The sequence below is a fragment of the Siphateles boraxobius genome, unplaced genomic scaffold (assembly GCF_051911475.1).
Source record: "Siphateles boraxobius isolate OS27281-9 unplaced genomic scaffold, OSU_SipBor_1 119, whole genome shotgun sequence".
Taxonomy (NCBI): Eukaryota; Metazoa; Chordata; class Actinopteri; order Cypriniformes; family Leuciscidae; genus Siphateles; species Siphateles boraxobius.
In genome coordinates this window covers 3173993-3185773 of record NW_027508721.1, presented here as the reverse complement: position 1 = coordinate 3185773, position 11781 = coordinate 3173993, and the positions used below count along the sequence as shown (strand labels likewise).

The window sequence follows — 11781 nt, the reverse complement described above, 5'->3', positions numbered from 1 at the left end:
TAGACTGACAGCCTGTCTGCAACGTGCAAACACAGACAAGCAGACTTTTATATCAGAACGCTTGGAACGCTGTTCGACGAATCTGATTCAATTACCATAATTTACTGCTGTATAATTTTCATCTCCATTTTATTTTAAATGTAAATATTGAAGTCTATAGACTACATAAACGTAGAGGCCCTGGTTTCAAGTACATTTTTAATATATTTAACACTCTGCTGGTGTTTTTGGCATGAGTGTGCATGTAATATTTCTTTAAATTAGACTAGGGGCTTACTAACGGCGCTTTTCCACTGCATGGTACGGTACTGCACGCTTTGGCGCTTTTCCACTGCATGGTACAGTACGGCTCGACTCGGTACGGCTCACTTGTGGTGCTTTTCCACTGCATGGTTCGGTACGGTACGGCTCAGTTCGGCTCGCTTTAAATGGTACCAGCTCTGTTGAGGTTCCAAGCGTACCGTACCGATACTAAAATGTGACGTGGAAGCACTGTAGATCACTGATTGGTCAGACAGACAGAATCGTCACTACCAGCGTCATTGTATTTGCGAGACATCAAACCCACTAGATTTAAATAGCCAGTAACAGCCACTGCCGAACCGTACTGAGCCGTACCGGGCCGTACCATGCAGTGGAAAAGCGCCATAAGAGAAAGGCATGGACTGCTCAATGCAAAAGGTGAAGTATACTACACAGCTGTGTGAGTGGGGAGTGAGCGACCGTGCCCTTTGACCCTGTTTGTGACCTCAGTCCTGGTGTGTAGTGGAGTCCTTCTGTGAGTAAACATACACTTGGCCAACGGGAAGAGAGGATTTCCTCTGTTTAAACACTGTGTGAGAGAATGTGTGTTCCAGGAGAGAGGAGACAGAAGCGAGGTCAGTGAAAGGGATGTACTGAGATTTGAACATTTTCACTGTTACACTGTTTGCATCAAATGCCTCTGAACAGGCTGAATAAATAATCTGTCTTAAAATTTCGTCCAGCAGTATATCACCATTTCCATTCACATAAAACAATGGTGAGAATATGCAATTAGGCAGACCAAGTAAACAAGGAGAGTGAAAAGAAAACCCATAAAGGCATGGGTTTACCATGAACACAATGCAAACTGTTTGTGTGTGTGCTTCAGATAAAGTTTCAAATTAAAATAGAACTTAATTCAACAATAGTTTATATTTTAATTTGAATATAAACCAGTGCAATTAGATGATTTCAAAGAAACAGAACAGCTGCAGAAGGAGAGATAGAAAAATATACATTATAAAATGTGCTTGCACAGAAATGTACATTTACAATTAAATGAGGCACATAGCCCAGTAAGGAGCTGAGCTTTGAGCCCCGTACTAACACACGGAAATCACCATGCTGTGATTTTCCTTAAGTAAAGAGTGTATGTGTGTGTCAGGAACTGGTGTCTCTTTGAGTCTGTCTCTGGCTGTGTGAGATATGTTTCCTCTCCTGAGTGGAAGTGCATTATGATCAGCTTTAGAGAGTGTGTGTAATGTATGGACATTTCTGCAAGTAGTTTGTGACTAAATGGAATCCTAACCGAACATACAGCATGAAAGAAAGTCATTTAAAAAAAACATATTTACATTGTTTGCGAAGGCTCATTAAAGGTACAATGTAACTTTTGACTAAAAATAAAAACTGCATGCATTTTGCTGAAGAACATTGTTTTGGTTGTGCTTCGGTTCTGCGTGACTGTGCGGATGAATATGACCCTTCACAATAGATAATGCTTTACAATGAACTCTGTTAGAGAGATATAGCAATTTATATTTCAATAAAACATCTTACTCACCTTTTGAGTTATAAAAACACAGTCTCTGCATCGCGTTTACAACATTTGAATTCCCTCAGTTCTTGCCATCTCTGAGCCAATGCTGATTCTCGTTTTATTACGAGTTCTGTCACATTCTCTTTTTGCCAGCAGCGTTTTTATAAATGATTCCCCGGAGTGTGGAGATTTAGCGTGTTCCATGTCAACCTTTCTAACTCGTTGTGACAACTAACTGGAGCTACTGAAGTAGCTGGAGCAACTTTTCTCAATTTAACGGATATGACGAGACACGCATGGGCGAGTGATGTATGTATGTATGAAATTTCCCGCAAAAAACATTCCGACAGGTCTCAAACTTATAATAGGCTTGCCATAGTGAACCAGGTTAAGACAAAAAAAAAAGTATTGGAAGAAGCATTGATGATGTATTGACTCATTATTAAAATTTAGCTAATTTTGAGCAAAAAACCTTACAGTGTTTAAGAATATTACACTAAATACATAAATGTTGCTTATCATACAGATATTACACCATACAATCCCATGCTGAATTTTCATTTCATAAGGTGTGTGTAACTCAGGTTCATGTTCAGCCCCTTGCATTCTCTCTCCCCCATCACCTCACTATGAAGGTGGGGACTGCTCCAGATAAGATAAGAGCTATGCGGACCAAACCACTCGGGCTTTGCGGACAGGGGAAGATTGGACAGCTGAGGTGGCAGCGCCAACAGGAAATGGCCTCCTTTGAAACAGGAAAAGGACGTGAAGAGTGTTTGTCAAAGGATACTGAGAGGATTTTTACATCAACTAAAGGAGCTTCTGTGTGTGTGTGTGTGTGTGTGTGTGTGTGTGTGTGTGTGTGTGTGTGTGTGTGTGTGTGTGTGTGTGTGTGTGTGTGTGTGTGTGTGTGTGTGTGTGTGTGTGTGTGTGTGTGTGTGTGTGCATGTGTGTGTGTGTACCTACTTGACTATATTTTGGGGACAAATTTGTATCCAGAAGTAACCAAAACCTGACAAAATCTCCAAAAACCTCCCCTTAGGGGCATCCTCATTTGTAAAACTGGTATAAAAATAAAGTAATTAAAGGCTTTTTAAAAATGTACAAATGCAGAAAGTTTTGTGTAATGGGTAGGTTTAGGGGTAGGGTTAGTGTTGGGGCATAGAATATACAGTTCCCTTTCGTTATCACTCCGAGTTACGTCGGATGACGACGAATGGGGTTTCGCTTAGAAAGCCTATCAACTTCGAGTATTACAAAATGAGCCAATGGCAAGGAAATGCCATGGGTCTGCGGAATTTGCATGGCGTAACTCCGCCCCACCTCGTGGGTATAAAAGGAGGAAGCCGGCAGCAAGCAGATATGTTTTCGCTTCGGAGCCAAGTGTATTCTTCTCTCCACAAGCCATCTCTGAATTGTCAGCTTTACAAACGAGTACCTCGAGTGTTGGTGTGACGGCGATCTACGGCGAGAGCATGCTTCCTGCTGATCTGTTGCAGTGGTCTGCCAGTCGGTGCGTTTCTCCCCGGGTGCTTCAACACTTGAGTTTTCTCTCACTAAAAGAGCTTACACGTGGCACGTCTTTTTAAAGATGTCTCGCCCGTGTACTTCTGGTTGCGGCAGATTGGTATCGGACTCTGATGGGCACGAGCGTTGCATAGTATGTTTGGGCATTGATCATGCTAGAGCAGCGCTCGTGGATGACTCATGTTCTCTCTGTGGGAACATGACCATCGCGTCATTACGGTCGAGACTCCGTGAACTCGCAAGAGTGAGAGTCCCCTCATCCACCCCCCGTCCTGCGGCTGGTGGCCAGGGTGACCTGAGGGTTACGGTCTGGAACAAGGCGCTGACTATGTGTCCGCGACCCCAGCCCCCCTCTTCAATGACGGTGCCCGCTAGTGAACTGCTGATTCCCGCGGGTCTACCCTCTGGTGGCCCGCGTGCTTCAGTTGAAGCTACAGAGGAAGATGCCATGTCTGTTGCAGCATCACTAGGCGGGTTTGACTCTTCTGGAAGTGAGGGCTCGTCACAGCTGCCACCTTCCGGTGTGCATACGGCTGTGCTCGAGTCTGATCCGGAGATGACGGCCATGCTTTCCCGGGCAGCCGCGAGCATCGGACTTGAGTGGAGGCCTCCACCCTGTCCTGAGCGCTCGCGGCTGGACGATTGGTTTTTGGGTAAGGCCGCCGACCCTCGTCCTCGGCAAACCCCAATACCTTTCTTCCCGGATGTGCATGATGAGATCTCGAAGTCCTGGAAGACCCCCCTGTCTTCTCGGGACCGCTCGCTGGTCTCATCCGCCTTTCCTCCCCTCGATGAGGCAGCTGCCCGTGGGTACACTGGGCTTCCCCCGGTTGAACGCTCTGTTGCCATGCAACTATGTCCTCAGAGTGCTTCTTCTCGGGGCGAGCCTAAGCACCCATCCAAAGCCTGTAGATTTTCGTCGACCCTGGTGGCGAAGTCTTACAGAGCGGCGGGACAGGCGGCTGCTTCACTGCATGCTATGGCCACTCTGCAGGTCTACCAGGCCCAGATGCTCAGAGACATGCACGAGGGTAGGACAAACCCAGGGCTCTTTGATGAGCTGCGCGCCGCGACCGACCTTGCTCTCCGGGCGACGAAGGTTACCGCGCGCTCCCTGGGTTTGGTGATGTCCACAGCTGTGGTCCAGGAGCGACATCTGTGGCTGAACCTGGCTGACATGCGGGACGCTGAGCGGACCCGTCTGCTTAACGCCCCCTTGTCCCAGGCCGGCCTCTTCGGCGGTGCAGTTGAAGACTTTGCCCAACAGTTTTCAACTGCCCAGAAACAGACCGAGGCCATCAGACACATTCTGCCCCGCCGGCCCGCTGCTGCCTCCACCTTGCCGGCCGGGCAGACGCCTCGACCTGTTTCCCGCTGAGGGCGCCCTCCTGCGGCTCCCGCCCCTCCCGCCCGGACCACGCAGCAGCCTCCACCCAGGGCCGGTCGCGGAGGAAGCCGTAAGAAGGCGCCACAGCCCTCTCCTGCCCCGCCCCCCGCTAAACGCCGGGCCAAGCGGCGCTCCTGAGACGGGCTGCTCAGGGATGATGGTTGTTTCGCAGGAGGTGGTAGCAGGACCACTCCTTCCCCCGGTGGAGGGCCGGGGGAGAATCTTTTGTTCTCCACTCCCCACTGCTCACCCACGGGTGGGCAGCACCCTAATGTGGTTAAAGTCAGAAACAATCCCCTCTTCCCTGAGCTCACAGAGTTCTCGGGCGACACAGAGCGCCGCCCACAAGCCGTGCTCTCCTCGCCCCCCTCTGTCCCAGAGGCGGTTGACACGGCGTGCCGTCCACGGACCGCTTCGCCCCTGTCCCCCTCTGTCGCCAGACCCCTGGCAGAGCAGGCCCCCGCGGGACGACCAGCCTGGTCCTCCCCTGGCCCCCTCTGCCAGGGCGCGGTTGCTAACTGTGCCCCCTCTCCGGGCCGCTATGCCGTCCACATCTGGGCCAGTTACTCCGCTTCGCTGCCCCTCCGGGGGGACGCCTGTGGCTCGCATGATCCTGTTGGTTCAGTTCCTGGGAGCCTGGCTAGAGCTTCCCCGTCTGTCCCACTGGATCGCGCGTACCGTCAGGCTCGGCTATGCGATTCAGTTCGCACGGTCTCCTCCCCGCTTCAGGGGAGTCCGCTCCACTTTGGTCGGTGGCAATGCCCCTATCATGAGAGCAGAGATTGCCACCCTGCTGGCGAAGGGTGCAATCGAGACTGTCCCTCCAGCCGAGATGAGGTCCGGCTTCTACAGCCCCTACTTCATTGTCCACAAGAAAACCGGTGGGTTACGGCCAATCCTGGACTTGCGCGTGCTGAACCGCTCCCTTCACCGGATGCCGTTCAAGATGCTCACCGCCAAACGCGTTTTCGAATGCATACGGCCCCAGGATTGGTTTGCAGCGATCGACCTGAAGGACGCCTACTTTCATGTCTCCATTCTTCCTCGACACAGACCGTTCCTCCGGTTTGCTTTCGAGTGGCAGGCATACCAGTACGCGGTTCTCCCTTTCGGGCTAGCCCTGTCTCCTCGCATCTTCACGAAGGTCGTCGAGGCGGCCCTTGTTCCCCTTCGAGAACAAGGGGTTCGCATCCTGAGTTATATCGACGACTGGCTGATCCTAGCTCACTCTCGAGATCAGGTTTGTGAACACAGGGACCTATGGCTTCGGCACCTAGCCCGTCTGGGCCTTCGGGTCAACTGGGAGAAGAGCAAACTTTGCCCAGTGCAGAGGATCTCTTTTCTCGGTATGGACATCGACTCGGTCGCCATGTCCGCGCAGCTTACGAGCGAGCGCGCGCAGTCACTGCTGACTTGCCTACGACAATTCGAGGGCAAGAGTGCGGTTCCACTGAAACTTTTTCAGAGGCTCCTGGGGCATATGGCATCTGCAGCCGCGGTCACGCCGCTCGGATTGCTTCATATGAGACCGCTTCAGCTTTGGCTTCGCGACCGAGTCCCGAGGTGGGCATGGCAACACGGCACGTTCCGAGTACCAGTTACTCCGACCTGCCGTCAGTTCTTCACCCCGTGGGCGAACCTCGGTTTTCTCAGGGCCGGTGTCCCCCTGGCACGAGCTTCCCGGCATGTTGTTGTCTCAACAGATGCCTCCACCACGGGCTGGGGCGCCATGTGCAATGGACATGCTGCTGCGGGCTCCTGGACAGGACCCCAGCGGCTGTGGCATGTCAATTGCCTCGAGTTGTTGGCAGTACGCCTTGCCCTGCACCGCTTCCGGGCGTTGCTCAGGGCTCAACACGTACTAGTCCGTTCAGACAATACCGCCACTGTAGCGTACATCAACCATCAAGGTGGTCTACGCTCCCGCCGTATGTCACAACTCGCTCGCCACCTCCTCCTATGGAGTCAGAAGCATCTGAGGTCGCTTCGTGCCATCTTCATTCCCGGAGCGCTGAACTGTGCAGCCGACGAGCTCTCACGGCTTCAGCCCCTCCCTGGAGAATGGCGACTCCATCCCCAGTCGGTTTAGCTGATTTGGGACCAGTTCGGGGACGCGCAGATAGATCTGTTTGCCTCTCACGACTCGACCCATTGCGCCCAATTCTATTCCCTGACCGAGGGCACGCTCGGCACGGATGCTCTGGCGCACAGCTGGCCGCAGGGCCGCAAGTATGCGTTTCCCCCAGTGAGCCTTCTTGCGCACACTTTGCGCAAGGTCAGGGAGGACGAGGAGCAGGTCATTCTGGTTGCCCCTTACTGGCCCAACCGGACCTGGTTCCCCGAACTAGTACTCCTCGCGACAGCACCTCCCTGGCCGATCCCTCTGAGGAAGAACCTTCTTTCTCAGGGACGGGGCACCCTATGGCACACTCGTCCCGATCTTTGGAACCTCCACGTGTGGCTCCTGGATGGGACGAGGCAGGTTTGAGTACCCTACCACCAGCGGTGGTGGCTACCATCACTTCCGCTAGAGCGTCGTCCACGAGACACGTCTATGCGTTGAAGTGGAACCTCTTCGTCAACTGGTGCTCTTCTCACCGAGAAGACCCCCGGAGATGCTCGATCAGTGTTTTGCTTTCCTTCCTTCAACAGGGGCTGGAGCGAAGGCTGTCTCCCTCCACCCTGAAGGTCTATGTTGCCGCCATTGCCGCACATCATGACCTCATCGAAGGTAAGTCGGTGGGGAAGCACGACCTGGTCATCAGGTTCCTGAGAGGAGCGAGGAGACTAAATCCTCCTCGTCCTCCTCTCGTTCCCTCTTGGGACCTCTCAGTGGTTCTAACTGCCCTGAAGAGTGCTCCCTTTGAGCCCCTGCAATCTGTCGAGCTTAAGTTCCTGTCTATGAAGACAGCGCTCCTGGTTGCACTGGCCTCCATCAAGAGGGTTGGGGACCTGCACGCATTCTCCGTTGACGAAGCGTGCCTGGAATTTGGGCCGGCTTCCTCTCACGTGATCCTGAGACCCCGGCCTGGATATGTGCCCAAGGTTCCTACCACTCCCTTTCGGGACCAGGTGGTGAACCTGCAAGCGCTGCCCTCGGAGGAGGCAGACCCAGCCTGGGCACTGCTCTGTCCAGTACGCGCTCTCCGCGCCTATGTAGACAGAACGCAGTGTTTCAGGACCTCAGACCAGCTCTTTGTCTGTTATGGTGGGAAGCTGAAGGGAAAGGCTCTCTCCAAGCAAAGGTTGTCTCACTGGATAGTGGACACCATTGCTTTGGCTTACCAGCAGCAAGGTCGACCGTGCCCCCTTGGTGTGACTGCCCACTCCACCCGGAGTGTGGCGTCCTCTTGGGCTCTAGCGCATGGCGCCTCGCTAACAGACATCTGCAGAGCTGTAGGCTGGGCGACACCTAACACATTCGCCAGATTCTACAATCTCCGAGTGGAGCCTGTGTCCTCTCGTGTACTCGCTTCAACCAGCTAGTACCGGACCCGCTCAGGTGTCTTCGCTTGCTCGCCATTCCACTCCACGGACTGGATACGTGCGATATTTTCCTCAGGTGAGCTTCTCCGAAAGCCCTGAGCTCCTCCAGCACTCCTGACGTCGGTGCCAGTGTCTATTGCCTGTGCGTCGGCTAGGTGCCTCCCGTGTGCATGGTCCCTCCTCTGAGCGACCCCCACATGTGTATTTCCACTGTAAGCCTCTCTGAGCGTGTGTCTTTCCCTTGGCAAGCCACCTTGCCACCCCTGGGGTTGAAATATTCCACCTGCGGCTGGACACCCCAGTGTTTTCCATATGCTTCCTTCGGGTCATATGTGTATTCTCTAAGTCCCCCCCCTTCCGGGCTGGCATTAATTGCATACTTCCCCTAAGCTTGGGATATGCTTCCCAGTGTACCTTGGTATTCCTGTGTTATATGGAGTCCTTTGTCCAGGCTGACAGGGATCTCGATTTACGCAGGGCACTGGAAGACAGCTGAGAAGGTGGCGTGATTAGACTGGTAACCCCATTCGTCGTCATCCGACGTAACTCGGAGTGACAACGAAAGGGAACGTCTACGGTTACGTATGTAACCCTCGTTCCCTGAGTAGGGAACGGAGACGTTACGTCTGCCTGCCACTTTCCACTGTACCGCGGGGATCGCCTGAGCTCAGTCTTGGCTCCTCAGCGAAGAAACAAATCTGCTTGCTGCCGGCTTCCTCCTTTTATACCCACGAGGTGGGGCGGAGTTACGCCATGCAAATTCCGCAGACCCATGGCATTTCCTTGCCATTGGCTCGTTTTGTAATACTCGAAGTTGATAGGCTTTCTAAGCGAAACCCCATTCGTCGTCATCCGATGTAACGTCTCCGTTCCCTACTCAGGGATACGTAACCGTAGACGTTTAAATAGTATAAAAAACCACAAGTCTATGGAATTTCCCCATTTATGGCTAAGTAAACTGTGTGTGCGTGTGCATGTGCGCGTGTGTGCACTTGTTTCACCACTTGTAAGTCCAGGTTTCTGCAAATGTTCTGGCAAATACAGCAAATACAGTTATTTATAGTAAGGGACTAATGTTTCACATCTAAAATTCAAGATGTATAGGGTTGCATGCAAACACCCCCAGACCCTCCAGTCTTTACCTTTACCCCATCTAATGCCTGCTTTGTTTTGGAGTTATACCTGTGAAATACTCTGTATTTATTACTTTTTGATAGACGTAATTCTAAATTCAGAAAGTCTGCACACATTTATTTGACATTTTCTGTGCACCCATTTAATTTCAATTAATTACTGGTCAGTTTTCATTTTGATCAGATGGACGTTTTTCTTTTTAATGTAAGCAGCAAACTAAACTTAATGTTGTTTTAGTCAAAAGTGTGGCTAAACAAAACAATAGGTTACTATCGTAACCCCGGTTCTCTGAAACATCGAGTGGAGAGATCCACCTATGGGAAGGGCATCCGTACCTGACCTCTGCAGAAGCATCCAATTGTACCAAGTCTGGCTAGACAGACAGAAGCGCGCAGCCAATGCCAGGTGAGGCCACACCCCCTCACCTAAGGGCATATAACATCTGGGCGCGCTGCTATTCCTCAGTAAGTATATTCGCTTCTCGTGCAGCAAGCGGGGCAAAGCTGGTGGATCTCTCCACTCGATGTTTCAGAGAACCGGGGTTACGATAGTAACCTATTGTTCTCTTTCATCATCTCGTGTTCGAGATCCACCTATGGGAGAGACATGGACAGCTCCCCGATTGCCCAATACACTCACAGTGAGGTTCTGAAAGCCAGAGAAAGACGGTCACCCCGGGGAGGCGGTGCCTGACACGTCCATTAATCATGAACCTGCAAAGGTGACGCCACACCGACTGCTGTGGACACGCAGGACATGAAGCATGCATGAGACACATACATGAAAGTACCCCCAACCCACCAAGGCACATAAACTAAACCCATAACGGGAAGTAAATGTTTGGTGGCAAGAATGAACATGACCAGCCGGGCCATTCACTCTTATTGGTTTCAACAGGGTACAGGGAAGAGCTAAGAAGACCCAACCCCTAAAACCGAATGTGCTACCGAGGTTCTGGTGACATCCAGCCGGTAGTAACGCACAAAGGTATGAGGAGAAGCCCAACTGGCAGCGGAGCAGATGTCCTGCAGTGACACTCCCCTAAACAAAGCCCAAGAGGCGGCTAAGCCCCTTGTGGAATGAGCTCTGATGCCCCTTGGGGGCTGCACTCCCTTTGCTTCATAAGCCATAGTTATAGCGCCCACAACCCAATGTGAGAGGCGTTGCTTCGATATGGGACTCCCTCTGTGCGGAGGGGCCCATGAAACAAAGAGCTGGTCGCTCTTCCGGAAAGCGCTGGTCCTGGTCATATAAGCCTGTAAAGCACGGACTGGACACAGAGCATTCAGCCTCTGATCCTCCAGAGAGGTAAAAGGTGGAGGGTGAAAAGCGGACAGCTCCAACACCTCCGAAGTGAACGCAGGGAAGCACTTCGGCATGAAGGCCGGGTTAGGCTTAAGGGAAACCTTATCTCCACTGAGGGAGAACTTAGTGCACGAGGGGTGAACCGAGAGTGCATGTAGCTCACTGACACGTTTGGCAGATGCCAAGGCCAAGAGCAAAGCTGTCTTGAAGGACAGCAGCTTAAGGGAAATACTCCCCAGGGGCTCAAAAGGATGTTGAGACAGTGCTTCCAGCACCATGGAGAGGTCCCATTCCGGAACAGTTCTCCTGATGACTGGCAACGAGCGGCGTGCACCCTTCATGAATCTGCGGATTAGAGGGTGCTGCCCGACAGTAGAGCCCTCAAAACCCACATGACAGGCTGAAATCGCAGCCAAATAGACCTTAATGGTGGAAAAAGACCTCCCTTTTTCCATGAGGTCCTGAAGGAAACACAAAATATCAGGAACTGAGCACTGATAAGATGTGAGACCGCGCCCATCGCACCACCCTTCGAACACGTGCCACTTACAGCCATATAAGGACCGTGTAGAGACGGCCCTGGCATTCTGAATAGTGGCGACCACACGCGGCGAAAGCCCAAGTGCGTTCAGGTTCGTCCTCTCACGGGCCAGGCCCAGAGAGCCACCCTGTCCGGGTGGGGGTGGTAAATCTCCCCGTTGGCTTGGGACAATAGATCCGTGCGAACGGGAAGGCGCCACGGCTCGGCGTATAACAGAGGAATTATCTCCGCCAGCCATGGTGCCTTGGGCCACCTGGGTGCTATCAGAATGAGAGACAGGCCCTGCTCTCTCACCCTGGCCAATGAGGGAATTATCAGGCACAGGGGAGGAAAAGCATACAGGAGCACTCTGGGCCATGGGTGGGCCAGTGCGTCTACCCCGAGGGGCGCGTCCATGTCCCTTAGAGAGAAGAACATAGGACAATGGTAGTTTTCGCGCGAGGCGAATAGATCTACGCTCGCCCGTCCGAATCTCATCCATAGCATTTCCACTATCTGAGGGTGAAGACGCCAATCTCCGTAGATTGGGTTTCCCCTTGATAGCAGATCCGCACCTCTGTTCAGAATGCCCGGAACGTGAGTTGCGCGTAACGACAGGAAAACCCGTCTGCTCCACAC

The 11781-nt window shown here is 52.4% G+C and overlaps 1 protein-coding gene across 1 annotated transcript; it reads right to left on the bottom strand.

The window, feature by feature from the left end:
- Window positions 1-7632: 7632 nt before the first annotated feature.
- On the bottom strand, window positions 7633-11521 carry LOC143711441 (uncharacterized). The gene is made up of 2 exons (XM_077202905.1): window positions 10244-11521; window positions 7633-7725 (listed from the first exon to the last, which is right to left on the bottom strand). The coding sequence occupies exons 1-2, from the start codon at window positions 11519-11521 to the stop codon at window positions 7633-7635; spliced, it is 1371 nt and encodes a 456-aa protein (XP_077059020.1).
- Between the last annotated feature and the right edge of the window lie 260 nt (window positions 11522-11781).

What these genes read in the sequence shown, in the direction of transcription:
- LOC143711441 (XM_077202905.1), bottom strand. Translation starts at nt 11,521, where the DNA reads ATGGCCCAGAGTGCTCCTGTATGCTTTTCCTCCCCTGTGCCTGATAAT. An exon ending in TAGCACATTCGGTTTTAGGG is followed by an intron (nt 7,726 to 10,243) that starts GTTGGGTCTTCT and finishes GCACATATCCAG; the next exon opens with GCCGGGGTCTCAGGATCACG.